This window comes from Cottoperca gobio, chromosome 6, assembly GCF_900634415.1.
Source record: "Cottoperca gobio chromosome 6, fCotGob3.1, whole genome shotgun sequence".
NCBI classification, from domain to species: domain Eukaryota; kingdom Metazoa; phylum Chordata; class Actinopteri; order Perciformes; family Bovichtidae; genus Cottoperca; species Cottoperca gobio.
The window spans coordinates 352,477-375,498 of NC_041360.1; the positions used below are offsets into that span (position 1 = coordinate 352,477).

At 43.4% G+C, this 23,022-nt stretch overlaps 1 protein-coding gene across 1 annotated transcript; it reads right to left on the reverse strand.

The window, feature by feature from the left end:
- Positions 1–15,399: 15,399 nt before the first annotated feature.
- LOC115009897 (fatty acyl-CoA reductase 1-like) lies at positions 15,400–22,948 on the reverse strand. The gene is made up of 3 exons (XM_029434198.1): positions 22,515–22,948; positions 20,548–20,675; positions 15,400–20,062 (listed from the first exon to the last, which is right to left on the reverse strand). Exons 1-3 carry the CDS (start codon positions 22,641–22,643, stop codon positions 19,903–19,905), a joined length of 417 nt encoding a protein of 138 aa, XP_029290058.1. The 5' UTR covers positions 22,644–22,948; the 3' UTR covers positions 15,400–19,902.
- Positions 22,949–23,022: the final 74 nt, after the last annotated feature.

The window sequence follows — 23,022 nt, forward strand, 5'->3', positions numbered from 1 at the left end:
TCTGTAGTCCAGATGAGCTCAGCAGTGAGGTTTCTGTTTCCTGCTTCTGAGAGCATGTCTCTGAGTGGTTGAGTCAGATTTCCATAATCTGGTACATGAGTCCTACTGTAACCCGTCAATCCAAGAAATGCCAACATGTGTTGTACTGTCTTTGGTTTTCCATGTGATAGGATTGAGGTCCTTTGTGCATTGGTTAGAGTCAGGCTGTTTGCAGAAATGAGTCTTCCCAAGAAAGTGACTGATCTTCTTGCAACTTGAGTTTTTTCTTTCTTGACTTTGTATCCTGCTTCTGCAAGTAGTGTAAGGAGATTTGCTGTGGCTTCCAGGCAGGATTCAGCACGGGTGCCTGCGAGCAGCAAATCATCAACGTACTGTATCAGAGTTACACCTGGTGGCAGTTGTAAGCTGCTTAAGTCTTTTTTCAGAGCTTGATTGAACAGTCCTGGGCTGTCTTTGTAGCCTTGTGGCATTCTGTTGTAGGTGTATTTCTGTCCTTTATATGTGAAAGAAAATATGTCTTGTACTTCAGGGTCCAATGGTAGACAAAAGAAAGCATTAGCCAGATCTATGACTGTGAAGTATTTGTGTTCAGGATTGAGATTTTGAAGCGCCACATATGGGTCTGGAACAGGTATATTTTGTGACACTGTAGCAGAGTTGATTTTTCTTAGATCATGAACCATTCTCCAGTCTTTGTTGCCAGCTTTTGGGACTGGTAAAATGGGTGTGTTCCAGATGGAGTTTGAGTGTCTGATTACACCAGCTTCTAGGAGTCCATTGATTGTTGCTCCTATTCCTTCAACCTGCTCTCTTTTTAGGTTATATTGCGGTAACCAACATGATTGTTCTGTTTTGAGAGTCACTGAGACCTCATGATGAGGCACAAAACCTACATCATAGTCTCCAGTTGTCCACAAATATGATGGGATATCTTTGAGTGTTTCTTCTGTGTCAGGATGGTTGGTGTGTTCTCTTCCATGGTCTCTTTCCAATTCTTGTTCTTCCAAGATGCCAACATCCATACTGTGGTGAGTGATTTTCCACATCGTCTCATCTTCTGCTCTTCATACGCAGGCAATACTGGTTGGGAGCCAGTTGATTGACATGGCTCTCTTTATCATGGGACCTAAAGACCTTGCTTCAGATCCTACTGCCAATGCCAGTGTGATATGTGGCACTGCTTCAGCTGATAATGCATACCATTGCAGTTGTTCTTTAGTGAGAGCACATAATGCAACTACACCTTGAGGTCCCACGTAGATGTCCTTGACTTCTATTTGCTCCTTTGTCATGTTTCTTTCTTCCTCCCAGGCTTGTTGATACTCTTCGTCAGGTTGACGCAAGTAGTTATAGGTGCAGTGTAAAGGATCAAGTGGAGGTCCATATGGAGCTAATGTGTTGATCCAAGGCTTCCATTCCATGTAAGTCTTCTGGACTCCTGGAGTGTCTTGACCTTCTGTCAACAGGCGGCTCCAATACACTGTTATGGTAGTTTCTTCAATGTCTTGGGTAGGGCTTGATGTCATCACCAAGATCCTTTGATCTGTTTGATACTGTCCATGCAGAGGTATTTGTCCAGGAAACTGTAGAGTCAGTCCATCACTGGAACATAGAATTCGTGCTCCAGTTTTAACCAGCAGGTCTCTACCCATCAGGTTTACAGGACACTTTGGGGAGAAAAGGAAAGGGTGTAGCAGGGATTGTCTACCAAGTACAGTGACCAATGGCATGGTATACTTTTGTTCTTCTGTTCTTCCCGAGTATCCAACGGTTCGAAGGGTCTTTGTAGAGAGAGGTGGTGTTTTTCCTTTCAAGGAAGTTATACAGGACGCTGTTGCTCCTGTGTCCACCATCAGTTCCATTTTTTCTCCTTCTATCGTACAGGTGACCATTGGTTCATTCTGAGCTGGAATAGCTTCACCTGCAGTTGGATCCTCTGGGCATCTTCATTGTGAGGAACCATCCCATTCCTGGGAATGTTCCCATGCAGCGAGTGGCATTTGGTGAGTGTTGGGAGGATTTCTTCCTCTTCCTCTACCAAAACTTTGCTGTCCTCTCCCTCCTGCAGGACCGTGCTGTCCTCTTCCTCCTCTTCCATAGGTGGGATGTCCTCCTCCTCTACTGTTAGGGAATCCTCCTCTTCCTTGATAGGAGTTTCCTCCTTGGTATGGGTTTCCTCCTCCTTGTTGCCCATACTGGTGGCAATCTTTGACCCAGTGAGATGCGCTTCCACAATTAAAGCATCCCTGTGGCGGAGCTCTTTCATAATTTCTGTAGCGGTTGTTACCCCCTCTCCATGCTCCTCTGTTTGGTACTTGCCATGGAGGTCCATTCTGAGGAACTTGTTGCTGTGTATGAGTCTGTATTGTTGTTTCTGGGAATTCTCCAGTATCGTACTGTCCCATTAACATCTGTCTCTTATCTTTCTTATTTCTTGAAGCCTCAGTGTCTTTCTCAGCCATTTGAGCCTTTGCCAATCTTCTGGTGGTTGTCAGATGTTCTTCTTCCTTCTGCACTTCTGTCTGCCTGTGTTGCTCGTCATGATGCACAAGGTGCTCTCTCCAAAGTGCATTAGACATTGAGTCTAGTCCCACCACACTCTTCAGACAGTTTTGGACATGAGTAGATAGGGCCTTTATCACTGCATGTCTCCAGAACATGGTACATGATGGAGAGAGGTCATGTCTTTCTCCAGTGCTGTCTAACCAGACGCCTTCGCTTCTTTTCAGGAAAGCATGCATGTCTTCATCATTTCCTTTCTTTAGGCCTGTCACTGCTGTTATGCTGCGGGTGGTGGGAAAAGCGTCTCTCATAGCATCCCAGTAATGATTCCTGTGAGGATTGAAGGATTTTTCATCGTCCTCGTTATTGCATCCAGCGATGAGATCCATGTCTAGCATCGTCTTTTTTCCTTCCAGTCTGCCCATGAGAGTCCTCAAGTCTCCCACACAAACACGATCTCCTGCTGTGTATTTCTCAAATTCATTAATCCATTTCTGTGCTCCTGAGGTGAGGGGAGGCAATTTGGCCGCCAAACTCTCCAAATCACGATGACTCCAGGCGTGGTATATCATGGGTCCTCCTAGTGTTGCCATGAGTGGCATCTGTTGTGCTGCTCTTTGCTCTTCCATCTTATTTCTGGTCCTAGTTGAAATTGACTGTTCTTTCGTCTTCAGTCGTCCTTCTACAAAGTATGTCTTGAAGTCACTCTTTTCTTCTGGGGAAATCGTGCTGAGACTCCTTTCAGAATTCCTTGAGCTTCTTTCAGCTTGTTCAAATTCTTCTTCATCCTCATCAGTTTTATCTTCTTCATACTCAGGTCCCTCCTTACTTGTTGCTTCTTCCTCCAGTTTTTCCAGGCTGTCATAGCCCGTTCTTTGGCGTGTAACTGAGTATGAATCTGGGGTGCGTAGTACCTCTTTATGTAGATTTGGAGCAGGGCGAGCAACAAAATGAGAGGGAGAGTGGGCGTTGAGTAGCTTTTCCTCTCATTTTTCCTCGAGTAGTTGGACATGTTTCATCAGGTGCTCTAGTCGTTTCTCTGTTTCTCCCTCCTCAACTTCCAGACATCCTCCCTTTATGCCCATCATGGGTATTGGAGTGGGATTAACAGGATTGTGACTGGGTGCATATGCTGGAGGGGCGGAGACTTGTGTCAAATCTGGGTAGAGTTGAGGTGTAGGCTGGACAGGTGTAGTTTCTTCATGTTTGGTGCCTTTTTCTTCTTCTTTTGCTTCCCTGATTACACAAATTGTCTCAGGTGCGGTCTGAGGTATGTTCTTGAAGAGTAGAAGGAGATGCATAGCTCTGGATTTTCTGTTTGCAGCTTTCAATGCGGCTTTCTTTACAGCTCCAAATCTTTGTTTTTCTCCTGTCTTCTCCATGCTGCCATCTTTTGTTGATAATCGCCATTTTCAAATTCGTAAACTGCCCTTCTTTGGTCCTCACTTGGACCTGGTTGATCATCAGTTGGAAACAATCCTCTTTCTTGCCATGCGAGTAGTAGCTTTTCTGTCTTTGCTCGAACCTTCTTTCTTTCACTTGGTTTGGTGCAGGCATCCAATCGTTGGTACATTTGTTCTTTGTACTGTGCTGTGGACACAACCTTGACTTGCTTTGAGCTTTCAGATGGATCCATCATGTTGAAAATTTGAAATTCCTCAAATGTTGTTCAGTCAGTGGAGATACTCAAAATTCAAATAAATTGAGCGCAAAATGAAAATAAAAATTAGAAATAAAAAATGTTTAAAGTTCAAAAATTAATTGAGCGAGAAATAAAATTTAAAGCAAAAAATGTTTACGTTTTAAATCTAAATTAAAAATGAAATAAAATTGTTTATGTTTTAAATCTAAAATAGAAATGATATTAAAAAATGTTTATGTTTTAAATCTAAAATAAAAATGAAATAAAATTGTTTATGTTTTAAATCTAAAATAGAAATGAAATAAAAAATGTTTATGTTTAAATCAGAAATAGAAAATAAAAATTGGAAGTGTAGATTTCCTAAGTTTAAATCTGGAATCAGAAATAAAAAGGAAACATGTAAATCAAAACCATAAAATGTAAATCTGAAATATAAGTATAATCAAAGGTAAATCAAAGGCAGGACTTATTCAAACTTTTTCTCTAATGGGCAATTCGTGACAATTATTATAATTATAACTCTTAGTAGTTATTTGAATTTGGGTGTAAATTCAATTTTGTCCACCAGATGGAGGCATATGTCCACAACAAGAGGGTCAAAGTTCAACTTGAGTGTATTCGGTCAAGAGGATTTACAGAATTACAGAAACAGGAAATGGACTACAAGTCGAATCAATGGAACTACAAATTATTTTCCACTCCTTGTGGAGGATTTACAGAATTACAGAAACAGGAAATGGACTACAAGTCAAGTCAATGAAACTACAAATTTTCTTGCAGCTTTGTCCCTTTGGAACTCCTGGTGGAGAACTTACTGTATTACAAAAACAGGAAATGGAATCGAATTAATGGAGCTACTGTTACAGCGCACACACTCCGTGTAGGAGTACATCCCCTGGAGCCGGAGCCTTGTATTTGTTACTTTTTATCAATACACAAACTCTTCGTTGTAATGCCCAACCCCAAATGTTATCAGCGTGAGACTCAAGGTTCTGTTTGTTCCGAGGTGCTTTCGAAAGTCGAACAACTTCTTGGCGTTTGTATACGCTCGAGTTGCCGGCCCTGTTAAACACTCGTACCAACTAGTTCCTTCTGGTGAGACTTTTTTCAACTTTTAATAACCCCAACACCTTCCCGTGATTCCCCTTTATCTATCGATAGTCAAACAGTCAGTTTGCACGGTTAAATCTTCCGCTACAAACGTAAATGTAACCCCAAACAAGCGTTAGCTCCACGTTAGCTTCAGGCGGGCGCCTGGAGCTGTATAGACGTTAGCTCTAAAATAGCTTGACTTTGACGCCTCAATTCATTCACTTACAAACAACATTGCTTTTCAACAACTCACACACACATTCATCAACATCCATCCATCCATCCATCGTCTACCGCTTATCCGGGATCGGGTCGCGGGGGCAGCAGCTCCAGTAAGGAACCCCAATCTTCCCTTCTCCGGGCCACATCCTCCAGCTCCGACTGGGGGATCCTGAGGCGTTCCCAGGCCAGTGAGGAGATATAATCTCTCCACCGAGTCCTGGGTCTTCCCCGGGGTCTCCTCCCAGCTGGACGTGCCTGGAACACCTCCCTAGGGAGGCGCCCAGGTGGCATCCTTACTAGATGCCCGAACCACCTCAACTGGCTCCTTTCAACGTAAAGGAGCAGCGGCTCTACTCCGAGTCTCTCACGGATGGCTGAGCTTCTCACCCTATCTCTAAGGGAGACGCCAGCCACCCGTCTGAGAAAACCCATTTCGGCCGCTTGTACCCGTGATCTCGTTCTTTCGGTCATGACCCAGCCTTCATGACCATAGGTGAGGGTAGGAACGAAGATCGACCGGTATATTGAGAGCTTTGCCTTCTGGCTCAGCTCTCTTTTCGTCACAACGGTGCGGTAAAGTGACTGTAATACCGCCCCCGCTGCGCCGATTCTCCGGCCAATCTCTCGCTCCATTGTCCCCTCACTCGCGAACAAGACCCCGAGGTACTTGAACTCCTTCACTTGGGGTAATGGCTCATTCCCTACCCGGAGTAGGCAATCCACCGGTTTCCTGCTGAGAGCCATGGCCTCAGATTTGGAGGTGCTGATCCTCATCCCAACCGCTGCACACTCGGCTGCGAACCGATCCAGTGAGTGTTGAAGGTCACAGACCGATGATGCCATAAGGACCACATCATCTGCAAAGAGCAGCGATGAGATCCTCAGGTCACCGAACTGCAACCCCTCTCCTCCACGACTACGCCTCGATATCCTATCCATGAAAATCACGAACAGGATTGGTGATAAAGCGCAGCCCTGGCGGAGGCCAACATTCACGGGAAACGAGTCCGACTTACTGCCGAGTATCCGGACACAACTCTCGCTTTGGGCGTACAGGGATTGGATGGCCCTCAAAAGTGACCCCCTCACCCCATACTCCCGCAGCACCTCCCACAGTATCACCCGGGGGACCCGGTCATACGCCTTCTCCAGATCCACAAAACACATGTAGACCGGATGGGCGTACTCCCAGGCCCCCTCCAGGATCCTTGCAAGAGTAAAGAGTTGGTCTGTTGTTCCACGACCAGGACGGAATCCGCATTGTTCCTCTTCAATCAGAGGTTCGACTACCGGCCGAACCCTCCTTTCCAGTACCTTGGAGTAGACTTTACCAGGGAGGCTGAGAAGTGTGATACCCCTGTAGTTGGCACACACTCTCTGGTCCCCCTTTTTAAATAGGGGAACCACCACCCCGGTCTGCCAACCCCTAGGCACTGTCCCAGACTTCCACGCAATGTTGACGAGGCGTGTCAACCAAGACAGCCCCTCAACACCCAAAGCCTTCAGCATTTCTGGACGGATCTCATCAACCCCTGCGGCTTTGCCACTGTGGAGTTGTTTGACTACCTCAGTGACTTCCATCAGGGAAATTGACGATGATCCCCCATCAGCTTCCAGCTCTGCCTCAACCATAGAGGGCGTGTTAGTCGGATTCAGGAGTTCCTCAAAGTGCTCCTTCCAGCGGCCGATAACCTTCTCAGTTGAAGTCAGCAGGGTCCCACCCTTGCTGTACACAGCTTGGATGGTTCCTCGCTTCCCCCTCCTGAGGTGCCGGATGGTTTTCCAGAAGCACCTTGGTGCCGACCGAAAGTCCTTCTCCATAGCTTCTCCGAACTTCTCCCACACCCGCTGCTTTGCCTCTGACACGGCAGAAGCTGCCGCCCTTCTAGTCCTTCGATACCCTGCAACTGTTTCCGGAGTCCTCCCGGATAACATAACCCGGAAGGACTCCTTCTTCAGTCGGACGGCTTCCCTGACCACCGGGGTCCACCACGGTGTTCGAGGGTTACCGCCCCTTGAGGCACCTAAGACCTTGAGACCACAGCTCATCACCGCAGCTTCAGCAATAGAGGTTTTGAACATCGTCCACTCAGGTTCAATGCCCCCAACCTCCACAGGGATGGCTGAAAAGCTCCGCCGGAGGTGTGAGTTAAAGATCCCCAGGACAGGGGCTTCCTCCAGACGTTCCCAGTTCACCCGCACTACCCGTTTGGGTTTACCAGGTCTGTCCAGAGTCTTCCCCCACCCCTTGATCCAACTCACCACCAGATGGTGATCAGTCGACAGCTCCGCCCCTCTCTTCACCCTAGTGTCCAAAACATGCGGCCTCAGATCAGATGATACGATTACGAAATCGATCATTGACCTTTGGCCTAGGGTGCTCTGGTACCACGTGCACTTATGAGCATCCTTATGTTCGAACATGGTGTTTGTTATGGCCATTCCATGACTAGCACAGAAGTCCAACAACAAACGACCGTTCGGGTTTAGATCAGGGAGGCCCTTCCTCCCAATCACGCCTCTCCAGGTGTCTCCATCGTTTCCCACGTGTGCGTTGAAGTCTCCCAGCAAGACTACGGAGTCCCCTACTGGAGCCACCTGCAGGGCTCCATTCAGGGTCTCCAAGAAGGCCGAATACTCCGAACTGCGGTTTGGGGCATAGGCACAAACAACAGTCAGAGTTTTCCACCCCATAACCCGAAGGCGTAGGGAGGCGACCCTCTCGTCCACCGGGATAAACTCCAACGTGGCGGCGCTCAGCCGGGGGCTAGTGAGTATCCCCACCCCGGCCCGAGGCCTCACACCTTGGGCAACTCCGGAGAAGAATAGAGTCCAACCCCTATCCAGGAGTACGGTTCCAGAGCCAAGACTGTGCGTGGAGGTAAGCCCCACCAGATCCAACTGGTAGCGATCCACCTCCCGCACTAGTTCCGGCTCCTTCCCCCACAGAGAGGTGACGTTCCACGTCCCCAGAGCCAGCCTCTGCTGCCCGGGTCTGGTCCGTCGAGGTCCCTGACCATCACTGCCACCCGTGTGACAGCGCACCCGACCCCAGCGGTTTTTCCCATGAGTGGTGGGCCCACAGGATGGATGGATGGGAGGCACCACGTAGCTTCTTCGGGCTGTGCCCGACCGGGCTCCGTGGCAAACCCGGCCACCAGGCGCTCGCTGTCGGGCCCTCCCTCTGGGCCTGGCTCCAGACGGGGGCCCCGGGCTTCCTCCGGGCAGGGTCTCTCCTTTCCTTTCCCTTTCTTTCATGAAGTCGTTTTTGAACCATCAACATATAGTTTCCAAACCACACTGCATTGATACTCGTTCTATGCCGTTATTATTGGAATAAATAGGGTTTTTATAGCCCCCGCTAGGAATAAATAGGGTTTTTATAGCCCCCGCTAGGAGAAGGTCACTCTTCTCCCACACAGCCGAATTCCGTGATCTTTTAAACCACTTCAAAATGCTTACTTACTTTAAACTATGTGTCTATGGTCGTCTACGGAAGATGAATAAATATATAGTGAGACAATGGGGAATTCGTCAACCTCATCCACGCAGTCACATCAAAATATTCACTGTTAAGGTTTTCTCTTTTTAACCAGAACAGGCCGCGTTGGCCTTTTCCTCCTGCAGACACCACCAGTCACTCAGACTGCGCTTTCTTCCCAAAGACTTGATATTTTAACTTTACACTATCAAATCGAGCGCTACTCGAAAACCTTATTTCTTACACCGGTGTCACTTTTTAAAACCTTTTCTGTGCACAGTTTCATATGGTATTTTTCAAAACTTTGTCACCATCACTTCATCAATATGCAAACAGCATGGATAGTATATTTTATGAGACAGCGTTCAGAGTGTGTTCTTTGACATTTACAAGTATTATTGTTCTACAATAAACTATTGCAATTTCGTTTATAACAGGTTTGCTCACCTTATCGTTTGTCAGGCCTGTTGTAAATGTCATTGAACGCACTCCTCTGGCTTCTCATCCAGTCGCCCTCGTGTCCAGAACTTTCATATCATCACGTCGGGGTCACCAGGTTTTGAGGCCCAAAGGGCGCTGAGGTAGTCTTTCAATTGAATCCAGTAAACTTCTAGTTGGTCAAGATACTTATTTATTTAAAGTGATGATGACAGCAATATCAAAAAATACCCTCAGCCGAGGACACTTTCACACACCAAGTCCACAGTCCGAATCAATAAAGAGCCAGTTAGCTGTCTGTTGGTACAAGTGAAAAGTGTTACAAAAACATCATAATCATTTTGCTATATTCTCTACAGAAGGGTGTCGTCGTCCCTCATTGGTCCATGTTGGCGCGGTTATGCCCCTTGGTGGGCCGTCTTGTAGGTGGCGAGATGGAGGTGGACCTGAAACACTTTGAAGAGAACCTACAGTGCTTCATTCATAACTAATATAGTGCTCATTATACATTTGTGCAGAAATACATGTTGTGCAATAATACATTTAGATTGAGGTGGACGAGTGCATGTGATAATCATTAAATGTGACACAATACATAATACATTTTGATTGAGCTGTACGAGTACATGTGATAATCATTAAATGTGACACAATACAATCAGGAGTTTATTTACTTCACAGTAACCAGGTCATGATTTCTGGGAAGAGACGTCGACAATCGAGAAACGTCAACAATCGGCTACGCAAGGTCTTCGGCGGGGTTTCCATGGGCCCAGACGCTACCGGAGGTCTGATGAGTCTAAAGCAGGGAGACCGGACAGTAGCTGCTTATGTGATTGACTTTCGGACCAGAGCTCGCCAGAGTGATTGGAATTCTGCGGCTCAAAATGACGCTCACCTGCTAGGGCTAGCGGATTATCTTAAAGATGAGCTGGTATCTTTTGAGTTACCATCCTCGCTAGATGGATTAATCAAACTCACGTCCAGACTGGATCGGCGGATCCAGGTGAGGAGGCGAGAGAAACGACAGCGGCCACTAGGTCACTTCACATCCGGCCGGCAGCGAGGACCTGTGGCGCCCACCAGTTTTGATGCTGAGCCATTGCCAGGCGGACCTGAGCCCATGCAGGTGGGGCGTACCAGCCTCACCTCAGAGGAACGTGAGCACCGTAGACGAAGGAACCTCTGTCTATACCAGGGGTCGGCAACCTTTACCACTCAAAGAGCCATTTGGACCCGTTTAACACAGTAAAGAAAACACTGGGAGCCACAAAACCCTTTTGACATTTAAAATGAAATAACACTACATATAACGTTTTTTTTGCCTTTATGCTATGTATAAACAAACTATAATGTGTTGCATTTATGAAATCAATGAACGACTGCAGAGAAAACAAAATTAAATTTCTGCATGCAACTAAACATTTTGAGCTCCGAAAAAAAGACGTTGACGTTGGGTTGAAGGTTACTTTCAAGTAAAATACTCAATGTCTATTTGAGTCCTTCTTGTATTTATGAAAAAAAAACGCTGAACTTAAATTATCCACCGTCAGCAAACCAAAAATGCCGTCCTCTCTCTGTGTGCCGTCATCCTTTTACTGGCGCGTGCAGTCAGCTGTCAACCTGAAAAATAAAAGGACTATTTCACTGAACAATGAAAAAATATGAATATGTGCAAAATAATAGGCAATTAAAATATTTATCATACTTGGTTAATGTGATTTCTGCTCCTGAACCTCAGCGCACAGCGTCTGCACATCAGGGCTGTATGCCGTCACCTTCATCTTCACACAGGATCGTAAACTGTCATCTGTGAGGCGTGCGCGATGTTTGCTTTTAATAAAGTTCATGTTGGAGAACACCTGCTCACATACATATGTGGATCCAAAGATCGACAGGACTCCAAGTGCATACTTTTTCATGTTCACATAAACGTCGGGGATAACATTCCAAGTTTCGAACACAAGTTGGTCCGTTTTGGGGAGGTTTTCAATATCACGCCATTTGTGATTCTGAGCAAGAACGGCCTTCTGACGGGCAACATCTTCAAGGTCTGCTGTCAAGCGTTTAAACTTGGACACCCATATGTCTTTGTCGGCTATGTCGGCCAGTTCCATCTCAAGATCAGGTTGACTCACACCTGCCAATGCAGTCATATTATTATATATTCTCCATCTGTGAACGGCTTCCCGTGCCTGACTATTTCCTGAGCGGCTACAAAACTCGCATATGTACTTGAATTTGCAGACTTCATCCACTTCTTGAAGTGATTTTTACTCAGATCAACCTTCCGCATCAGTTCCGAAACGGCTTTTTTTCTCCAATCTCCATCCGGATATTTTTGAGCAAAGGCTGCGTGTTTATTCTGGAAATGTCTTGCGACATTTGACTTTTTGTTGTTTCCTAGTTTCTCATTACATATTAAGCATACTGGTAAACCAGTCTCGTCAGCAGTGAAAGCAAATGAATCTGTCCACGTACCATTGAACGTTCTGTTTTCTTCAGACACTTTTCTCTTCTTAGAATTCTCCATAGTTGTCCTACCTGGGATTCGAAAAGTTCAAGAAATCGCGCGCTGGCGGGTGTCGCACATTGGCGGTTGTGACGCATAGTAACAGCGTAACAGCGACATAACATTTTTTAACACGTTTTATTTAGATGTTACAAGATCACCATAATCTTCAAATTGAGAATTACATTTTAAAAACGAACAAACTAAAATAAAATACATTTTAATTAAATACTCATTCATTATTTTCAAAAGCCACAGGGAGCCGCATCAGAGGGATGAAAGAGTCGCATGCGGCTCCGGAGCCGCGGGTTGCCGACCCCTGCCCTAGTTTAAAGGAACAGGCAGGAATACCAGCATGTACTACTACTAGATAAGTACCTCATACAACCCCAAACTATCCTTTTAATGTAAAACAATATTGATAGGTGTAGCTTTGAAGGTGCAATGTGATAGATGTGGCCAAAATTTAAGTTTACATTTCTCTTTTGATGAACTAGTATTATCTGTTTTACTTCCAGCTAGCAATGTATGCGACTGTATCACTTCCTGAGACTCGCCATACAGAAATATAAAAGCTTTTATAAACTGGTTACAGATTGAATGTGTTAGCAAACATGAAGAAAAATGCACAGCTATGTATGAAAAATGACCCAGATCATTACTTTAAATGTTAAATTGCCCTCTCACTAGCAAATATGCAGTGTAGATGTTCAGTGAGAGCATGTGGAAGTGTGTATGTGTGTTTATTGCCTGTGGGCTCCCACTCTAAGCCCTGTAAAACATGGGCATCCTGTTTATGCAGCCCAGACCCCACTGGGTGTGCACGGCTGGCTGTGACTCACTGCTTGGCATTGTTGCTGGGCCACAGTTCCCATGCGGCTGTTCCTAGGTGTTGCAGAGGAGAGGAGAAAATACTGAGAGTTTCCATCACTGTAGGTCTGTTTTCAGCATCTGATCCACAAATTGAATAGAAACATGAAGAAGGGCAAGCTGTCTCAATCAAGAGTCACGGCCGATTGTCCTTTAATTATTCTGTCTGTACAAGACAAACTATAAATCTTTTGGGAACTGACACCATGGGACTCAATTTCCCAGGATCTTTCACGGGTGTCAAAACCATCCCTCACATCCTGCAACCTGATATCATCTGTTCGTACCTAGCGGTGAACACATGCCATGATTAAAAAGAGAAGCCTCAAGTTGTTTGCGCTCTTATTCTTCTGCTCTCTCCACATCAGATGGCTCTCTGATCACAGTGCAGTCTGCTTGGAAGCAGATTCCCCTTCCTATCACGGTAGAGATGCAAGAGCTTGCCTGAAAAACTCCCTTAGCCAGAAATACTAATCTTAAATTTAGCACATGCAGCAGCTATACGTCACAACAATAGAAGCAACAAGCAGCCAATAGCGAGCCAAATTCAAACTATGACAGGCATTCATGGACAAAATCAGTTGATTCTTCCTGTTTGTTACATTCAGGGCTCTATTACATTGAGTTAGTTCCCCCTATGTAGCTTTTTTTTCTGTCCTAGCAGAAGTTTACTCTGTGTGGCAAGACGGGAATTTTAGATTCTGCCAAGTTACTTTTGGACATTAAAAAAATAAGCCAAGTGGGCTTTCTAATTCTGAGAGCATGGAAGCCCAATCTTGCCAAGAAGAGAAAATAAACATGAAATGTAAATCATAATAAAAACAAAAAATACTCAAAAAAAAATTATACCACATCAGGTCGGTAGAAATCCAAGATGGCCACCGAAAATGGGAAAAATCTTCATATCGCCATAACTTTGCTGATATACGAGCTAGGAATGTGTATGAACTGTCCGTATGTTTTCAGGCATAATGAATTCATTTAAATCATTGTTTAAACAATCTGATCATGCTAAGGGGTTGAAATCCAAAATGGCCGCCATCCATGTAGTTTCCGCCATCCAAGATGGCCACTCCCTGTCTTCCATGCATATTCCGGATGTGACACCACCTCGTCATTCTTTAGAAAGGAGAAAAAAGAGCGTGTGGCAAGCATGGAGGAGTTATTCTTCAGTAACCGATGCCTTTCTATTCATCTGGAATCACCCATTTGAGGTCCTTGAAGCAAACTCGCCACAGTTCAAGCATCTGGAACGGTTCATCATTGTCATGTATGACAAAACAAGCACCGAGGACAATGTCAATGAGGCACGACGGGAACTGTTCTCCAAGAAGAGCAGAAGCCTTGACAGTATCGCACGAACTCCGGTACTTTGCTACTATCATTATATGAAACACCGTCAAACACGTATTGTTTGTATTCTGTTGTAATAGCATTCCAACTCAACTCATATTAAATACATGTACATATATTATAAATGTAAAGATACATGATGTATGGTTGTAGTCATTATTTTTGCAGGATTTAGCGCCTTGAGATTGCTTTTAGCTTTGAAAGGCGCTTTATAAATACAATTTATTATTATTATTATTATTATTATTATTAGGATGCACTTCTGCAACATACCAAACAGGTCATTCTGCAAGCTGGTATATGGTCACAAAGTTCTCAGGCACAAGCATGCATCCCATCACCTGAACCGTATGGCTGGACAATGGAAGCTGATAAATGGCAACCGCTTTGGATGACATTGCCCGAGGCTGCAAAGGCATGCTCTGAACTCATGTGTGGCTGTAAAGCCGAGCGAGGCTGTCGCAGCTGCAAATGCATCAAATCTGGCCTCAACTGCACTGAACTTTGCACATGCAAATGTGAAAAGTGATCACCAATTTCACAGATCACATGCTATGTTGTGTCATTTTGTTGTGTTGATTATCTTCTTTTATGATGCTCATACAATTTAAACAAATTAAATGATTTAAAATATACCTGGGTAGAATTAAAATACTTTAATACGTTCTCTTTGGCTTCTGTCATTATAGTATGATGATGTTGGTATTTTTGTACCATAGTTTGTTTTTACTACCTTTGTATATATAAAGTATATCTTCTTATTTTCTAATAGAGTTGATATTGTATTTGTTTGTAGTGAACACATTCAATGATAGATGAAAAAAGTAGCAGCCAGACAAGTGAGGGCGACAGATCAGACAACAGCATTGATGTGAACCAGTAGTCATATTACCTGTCCCTGTAGGCTATGGGTTCACAGTGCACACACCAGCTGATCTCTCATAGCTTTTATGTTAGGAACATTTTTAAACAAACTATACGCAACCCCACTGACAAATAAAAAGTTCTATACGCCACACCAAATACAAATATGATAATTTTACGGGGGCATTACCCCAGAATCAATCAATCATTCTGAACGGTAGCATTACATCTCAATGCAGATACAGTGCATGAAGTGGAGGGTACATCTCTTCCGCAACACAGGAATCAGGTTAGCTGGACAGATTGAGACTAATGAATCATTTGTTTCACTGTCAATCATGCCGTCATTACACAGTTGAGTCTCAGACAGAGACGACTCGAACACAAACTACAGTCAAAATAAATCAAGTGTCTTAATCAGGATGAGGATTAAACAGTTTATTCCTTCTTTTTGGTTTACAAACAAAAAGGCACCCATTGATTTCATTGTTTTGGGAGTTTCACATTGACTGTGGAAAAAACTCCCTTTTCTCCTTCTGAAACTAAACACAGTGACCCGCTGCTCAAAGCAGGAGCAATGAACATGTTTAAAAATGAACATCGACACTGTAAGCATTCTGAATGTAATCATAACCTCGGAAGAAAAACTTTTAGCAATGCTAGTACAGCCTAAGCATATGGACCCATGTTGTGTTGGCCATGTAAAAAAGCACACAATATTTGAGCCATGAAAACAAGAAGCCGGAAAAAGAATGAAGATCAATACACAGGCTGTCATGAACATGCATATCCTTGTTACTCAGTCTCCGCTGGTCGCACAGCCTGCCTACCGTGCTGGTAGGCACATTGTGTTACTTTTGGATAGAGCCAGGGTGGCAGTTTCCTTTTATTTTCCAGTCTTTATACTAAGCTAAGCTAACCAGACATGAATATTTTATGTTCTACCTATTTGAAACCATGTTTTCTGGAGATTTCAATTATTAGAATAATGGATCAATGTGACCGTTTAGGATTTGTTCCAAGTGGAGTAGAGGATGATGCAATTTGTGTAACTTGCCCTGTTGGATGAACAAATCATTGCTATGATTCAGTATTGTGGGAACAGGAAAAGGACCGGGTCATCACCATCACATCTGACCTACTCACTCACAGTTACAAGAAAATGGAGTTACAACAGCAGAAAAGTATCGCACGACACTCCAATGAACAAACACTTCCTTAATATTCAAATGACAGTATTGTTAATTTCTTGTTTCAGGAGTCAAAAGGAAGAGTCTGGCTGTGTTATTCTATTACATTCAGAGACAAAAAAGTAGTCAAGCCAGACAGTCTGCACACCCCTTTCACTTTCTCCATATTTTATTACGTTACAGACTTATTCTACAATAGATTGAGTTCACGTACATACACAAAATAGCCCATAATGACAAAGTGAAAACAGGTTTTTAGACATTTGTGCTAATTTATTAAAAAATCAAAATATAAAATATCATATGTGCACAAGTGTGCACACCCTTTGATATGACAACCAAAAGTGAGCTGAGGTGCATTTTGTTTTCACTGATACTGCTTGAGATGTTCCTACAACTTGTTTGAAGTCCACCTGTGGTAAATGAAATTGATTGGACATGATTGGCCAACACCTGCTAAGGTCCCACAGTTGACAGTGCACGTTAGAGCCAAATCCAAGCCATGGGATGAAAAGAAGTATCTGCAGACCTCAGAAACAGGATTGTGTCAAGGCACAGCTCTGGAGAAGGGTATGGAAACATTGATGCAGCGTTACATGTCCCAAAGAGCACAGTGGCCACCATCATTCATAAATGGAAGACGTTTGGAACCACCAAGAATCTTCCTAGATCTGGCCGCCCGGCCAAACTGAGCAATGGTGGTGCCAGGGAGGTGAGCAGGAACCCGAGGGTCACTCTGACAGAGCTCCAGCGTATCCTTGAGGGGATGGGAGAACCTCTCAGAAGATCAACCATCCAGGTAGCACTCCACCAATCAGGCCTTTATGGCCAGACGGAAGCCACTCCTTAGTAAAAAGGCACATGACAGCCCGCTTGGCGTTTGCCAAAAGGCACTTAAAGGACTCTCAGACCATGAGAAACACAATTATCTGGTCTGATGAAACCAAAATAGAACTTTTTGGCCCTAATGCCAAGCGTTACCCTGAAGAAAACCTGCTCCAGAGCACTCTGGACCTCAGACTGGGGCGAAGGTTTACCTTCCAACAGGACAACGACCCGAAGCACACAGCCAAGAGAACAAAGGAGTGGCTTCGGAGAAAGTCTGTGGATGTCCTTGAGTGGCCCAGCCTGAGCCCAGACCTGAATCCAATTGAACATCTGTGTACCGACGCCACGTCCTCATCCAACCTGACAGGGCTTGCAAGGATATGCCAAGAGGAATGTGCAGAAATCTCCAGAAACAAGTGTGCCAAGCTCGTAGCTTCTTTCCCAAGATGCCTTGAAGTTTTAATCCTTGCCAAAGGTGCATCAACTAAGTATCAGGCTAAGGGTGTGTACAGATATGTAACCCCTAAATAACCTACTGTTGTCTAATAAATAAATTGCATATTTTCTAAAAACCTGTTTTCACTTTGTCTTGTCTATTGTGTGTAGATATTTGAGGCAAAAAATGGACTTAATCTATTGTAGAATAAGTCTAACGTAATAAAACATGTATTTATGTATACGTGTATATGTAAATATCTGTAAATGCGTAGACAGCAACTTAAAACATTGAAACTCAGCTCTGGACAAACTGCACTTACATCCATATTTACTAAGTATTATTTACAGCAGCTGAAGTAAAATAACCACACAATGTCATTAGCAGAAAAATACATCTGTATTTTGAAATCTACCTAAATAGAGCTGTACACAAAATAATTATAAAACAGATCCGATTGCTCTTTTCACATAGTTAGAATATTGAAAAAAAGTTTAGGCACGATTCACGTCTTTTAAAAATGGTGCATCTTTCCACTAAGTCACACGATCCTTTGTAAAATGGTTCATGCTGAGAAAGTAAAAAAGACCAATCCAATTCCTAATGAATCCAGAACATTCACAGGACGCACATGTAGGCGTTTGAAGCTACTATGCCGAAGACACATGCAAGCACAAGCAAAGATGAGCACATGCTCACACCATACTTTTTTTTTAAACATCGTAGTGTGCTCGAGAAATCAGATGAGACAAATGTGCACAGGTAAAGCTCAGGTATGTAAATGTAAGACTTAATATGGCAATAACGATTAATTCCTATAAAAACCCAGAAAAATTTTATACAAACAAAATGTTGCAAAATCTGTAACTAGCCAATATTTCTTATGCAACAAGAAGGATGAAGGCAACAGAACAGTCCGAGAGTTTAACAGCAGGTTATAAACAGCATGAGCATGTGACAAATCCTGCATACTTATATTTACAGAACTAAGATAGTAAATGGACAAGTAACATGACAAACTATGAACCATTAGAATGACTTAAACAGGAAAAGAAGAAAAGTAACAACTTTTTACAAAATGGTACGCTATTGTTGAAGCGACATGAAAGTTAGTGTACTAACCAATGACCAATGAGTAAAAGTCATCGCCCACAGTGTAATAAATGACTTAATATGTTAACCAATAATGAAAGAGTTGACTGAGAAAAAGAAACCAAAAGGTGACAATATTTCTCCTCTCAACTACACCCGTCCCATCCTCTACTGAGCCTGTTAGTTAAGCGGTATTTTGGCAAAAATAGCTTTAAGAGCAAATGACACAAATTACTTTCAGACATGACAAAAAAGAAACCTGTAGAAGAAGCCTGATTTGCAAGATCTGCTGATGAAAGAACAATAAGTTTGTAGGCACTGGATAAAGCCATCTTTTTACAATCTATGTTGTGCTTGGTCGTTATTATGGAACTAGCCACTGCAGTTTACTGGGGACATACAGGAGTGCATTGTTAGCAGGACGATTAAAGACAGCCAATGACAATTCTAGGTGGGGCATGGGCCCCCCTAAGCCCTCGCAATGACAACTTTCTCTTTACACCAAGCTGTCAACACACCCGTCTAACATTACTTGAACTGGCTTTGTTCTTAGAGATGGGGTTTGGAGGGCAAGGCCGAGTTTAAACAATGATTTCTAGGCTAGCCTGTCCACAAACCTTCACCGAGTCAATACAGAATCATCCTTCCAATGCCACAGAAGAAAAGTAACTTATGCTTTGCCTTGCAAAAGTTGCTTTCATATGAAAACCCTGCTTATGATACATTTGTGTAACCTTACTAGCAGAATAAATGACACACACAAACCTCAAAAAAATAAATGTTACATTTTCAGGTGAAATATAACTTACATAACAGTTGGAGTAATTATTCTTCAATGAAATAATACATACACAGAAGAGGAAGCCTGGACTGACTCAAAACCAACTGAGATTTTTGCAGCTGAGCATCATCCAATGCATAGCTTTGTTTTGCAGGCAGCCAGGCGAGCAGACAGACGAGATGGAGCACATTTGGGTTCCCTTGAGCTTAAAAGACTGCCCCAGTAAAGCTGGCACCAGAGGGGACCCTAATGACTGCGAATGAACAGAATCAGGGCGTGTGCTCCTGCTACTCCAACGAGTCCAAGAGTTGTTAGTCTGAGCATTGTACATTGTGAGATCAATTCATGCCCTCTACGTTTCATTAAATGCTCGAGATCAGGTAAGATAGATCCCAGATATGCAACATTTAGACGGTGTGGACTCCAGGCTCGTCCAGTAGCTTTTTGTTTCACGGGCTTAACGGTTCCATTTAATCCTCAAGGGAAAGGCAGGGCTGTTTCAAGGGCTTTGAGCTCAGGAACCTCTCATCATCCACAGAAAGTGTTTCTTCATTAATTTGCCCCTTTGCCTTGCCACCCGCCACCCTTTTCCAGGATCATTATCTCATGGTGGAGGAAGCTCTGAAGTAGGAGAGGAATTTGAAGCAGAGGCTCACCACAAAGTACCAGATGTTTCTGGCCATCTGGGATCGGGCGATGAAGACGCGCCAAATGAGCACCACCAGGATGGTGTTGAAGCTATAGCGGATGTTCCTCAGCCTGGGAAACGGACACACAAATGAGACCAGTCATCGTCTTTAAAAAGGACTCGAAATTTTAGGTTTGTTAAAGTAAAGATATAAAATTTGAGATACATTTTTAAAAGACAAATCACATCCCGAGTACAGCTCTCTTTACACGGATATTTAGATGTGCCATTTCATTCATGCCCACTTTTAATTCCTTGAAAGTTTCTGTATGCTGAATTATTCACATGCTTTGTTAAAGCTGAGAGGATTACTGCCACTCCAACTTGAAATGATGATGATCTGAATGAATGGCTGAAAGAAAACTTAATTTCTGACAAATGGAAAAGACATCAGTTGTTAATGGAAGGCTGATCTGAAGTACTTGGAAATATAATGGGGTATTTAAGAACAGAGTAGATTTATCTACTGTGTATGACCTTGATGACTGCTCTCTACAGGCGCCTTGAAGAGTTGTCACTCACGTACAGTATTTCTGCCTGTGTCTGCGTCTCTTACTTGTTGAGGTGTTTGCGTGCAGCAGGCAGGCCCGACAGCTCTTCATTGAGGACATATTTTTTTGTGCCCATACAGTAACTCTCCATGTACTCCGCCCAGTGCAGCTGACGCACATCAAAATTGAACACCTACAGAAATAAAACAAGAAATATTTTCAGTGAACTTGATTTACAGGAAGTGCAGTCTTCAACAGTGAGGACCATCTCCGGTGATGGAACGGATTATTCTAACATTGTCTTGATTTGGCGACTGGGTGATTTGTTTTTGTGACACTAGATATTTGACAGTGTAAAAAAAAGAAAGACCAAAAACAAAAAATGTTAATACTTAACATAACATACTTTGAGGGATGAAAGTTTTTGAGAGTTGTAAAAAATATACACAACTCTCATGGGTTAGGCTCAAACCAATATTAACCTAAATGATAAAAAACACTTCAACCAATTTAAATTTGAAATAAGAAAACACAGGTCAATAGGAGTCTGCAGCCACACCACTGGCTTTGTGGGGATATACTTTAGCATAGCAGTGCTTTGAGCTAATGCTAATGTTAGCACCAGGTTTACAATCTTAGTTTAGCCTGTTAGTGTGCCAACATTCGCTGATTAGCAGCTGAGGCTCTAGGGAATGTCATTATTGTGCAGATATTTGGTCATAAACCAAATTTACCAAATGGAAAATTACATTTTTGAGCTGAAGAAGGGATCCCCTCAGTCAGTATAATTGATTCTCTATGGAATACATGTACCAACTCTTATGTTAATCCAGCCATCTGAAATGTGAACGTCTTGGTGGCACCGGAGACATGAATATCTGTACAATTTGTACAATAGATGTAAAGGTATTTACAGGATAAAATAAAATGGCAACCTGGCGCTATGGGACCATGAATGTCATAGCATCATGTCACAATCGTATCTAATAACACATGCAGCCTATAAAACATTTCTATATCTGCCCACATATACGCTGACATAAATGTGGGGGAAAAAATATTGGCCATCTAATAAATCTGCTGGATCATGAACAAATGGACATTTTAAAAGTAAATTAGCCAGAGAAAAACCAGGAAATTGTCATTATTTTCACAGCAGACATAAAAAAAGCACAGGCGTTACTAATATCATTAACAATGTGTCAGCAGCTAAATGGAATTCAGCCATCATTTATGTTGTACTATACAGCGGTGTTTCCTACTGTGACATGTCAAAAGTTCATTTTTGAGTAGGCAGAATATGGGAGAACATGAACTGCTATAATGAATGTCTGCATGAGCATCGGTTGAACAATAGAGAATACATTTCTGACTGTAAGGAGTCGCCCTAATTTAACCCACAGTGGTGTGCCAATATGAGGGGAGAATAAAACGTGATCATTGGCCGAGAGCTGAGGAAGCACAGTGGCACATTGCTTGTGGTTGGATCAGTGAGGTGGGGTTAATGATGGTAGCCGCGGAGGCAGACACTGCCTTTCACTAGTTGTTTGTTGGGAGAAAGCCACTACAGAATTAAAACTCCTTTCACAAGAAATGTTATTAAAATCAGAAACTTCAAACACTGTTCTAGACTTACTAATATAATAAATAGTATAAGCTTATTTTGTCATCAAATATGCTTCAGTCAAGAGAAAGAATGTCTGTCTCATAGTACGGGATCAATAGCTCTAATGTGTTAAGAGGACAGTCTTCACTTTCAGTCCACCAACATACCATCCACAAATGCAAATTACTTCAGACCCTTATCCTGAAAAACGTCTCTGTTCACTACAAACTGACGTCACCAGTGAATGAATGGCTCAATCTATTGTAGCCAGCCTACTATCAGACATTAACACACTGAGTGGTAACTCTGCCCGCTTCTCAGTGTGTATAGCTCTGTGCTGTGTGGCTGGGGCGTACATGGGCAACAGAGGGACAAGCTGTGTACTTTTCCATATTACAAGATCGCCGTCAGGCGTATTCTCCCTACCTTCTTATCCTCTGGGCTCAGCTGGGCAATCAGCATGGCTACGTTGTCATTGTTCCAAACCCAGGAGTGACTAGTGAAATACTCCAACACCATCATGGCTTTGTGGAGGCGTGTGATTGTCTTCATCATCCTATGATAAATGAGCAGTGAAAGCAAGATGGAAAAGGAAGGAAAAAAGCAATGACGTGAAGGAAGAGGGGAACAGAATATTGGAATGGATAAAAGGTGATGGAAGTGGAGGGCCAGAGAGAAGGTGTCAAAACACAGAAGAGGGACGATGCAGGTAGAGTAGCAGAAAGAGGAGTGTGGTAAGGTAAATAAGCAGAGTAGAAAGGTGGTAGGATAAAGCAAGGTGGGATGCACAGGAAAGGGATATGGGAGGAATTAAGTGTGACGGAATAATGAATGAAGAGCAGGACAGGGTCCCATGGTGTTGGAGGGGAAAGAAGGAATTTAGAAAAACATTTGCAGTAATGCTTTCGCTTATTCTATGCTATTCCCCCATGTA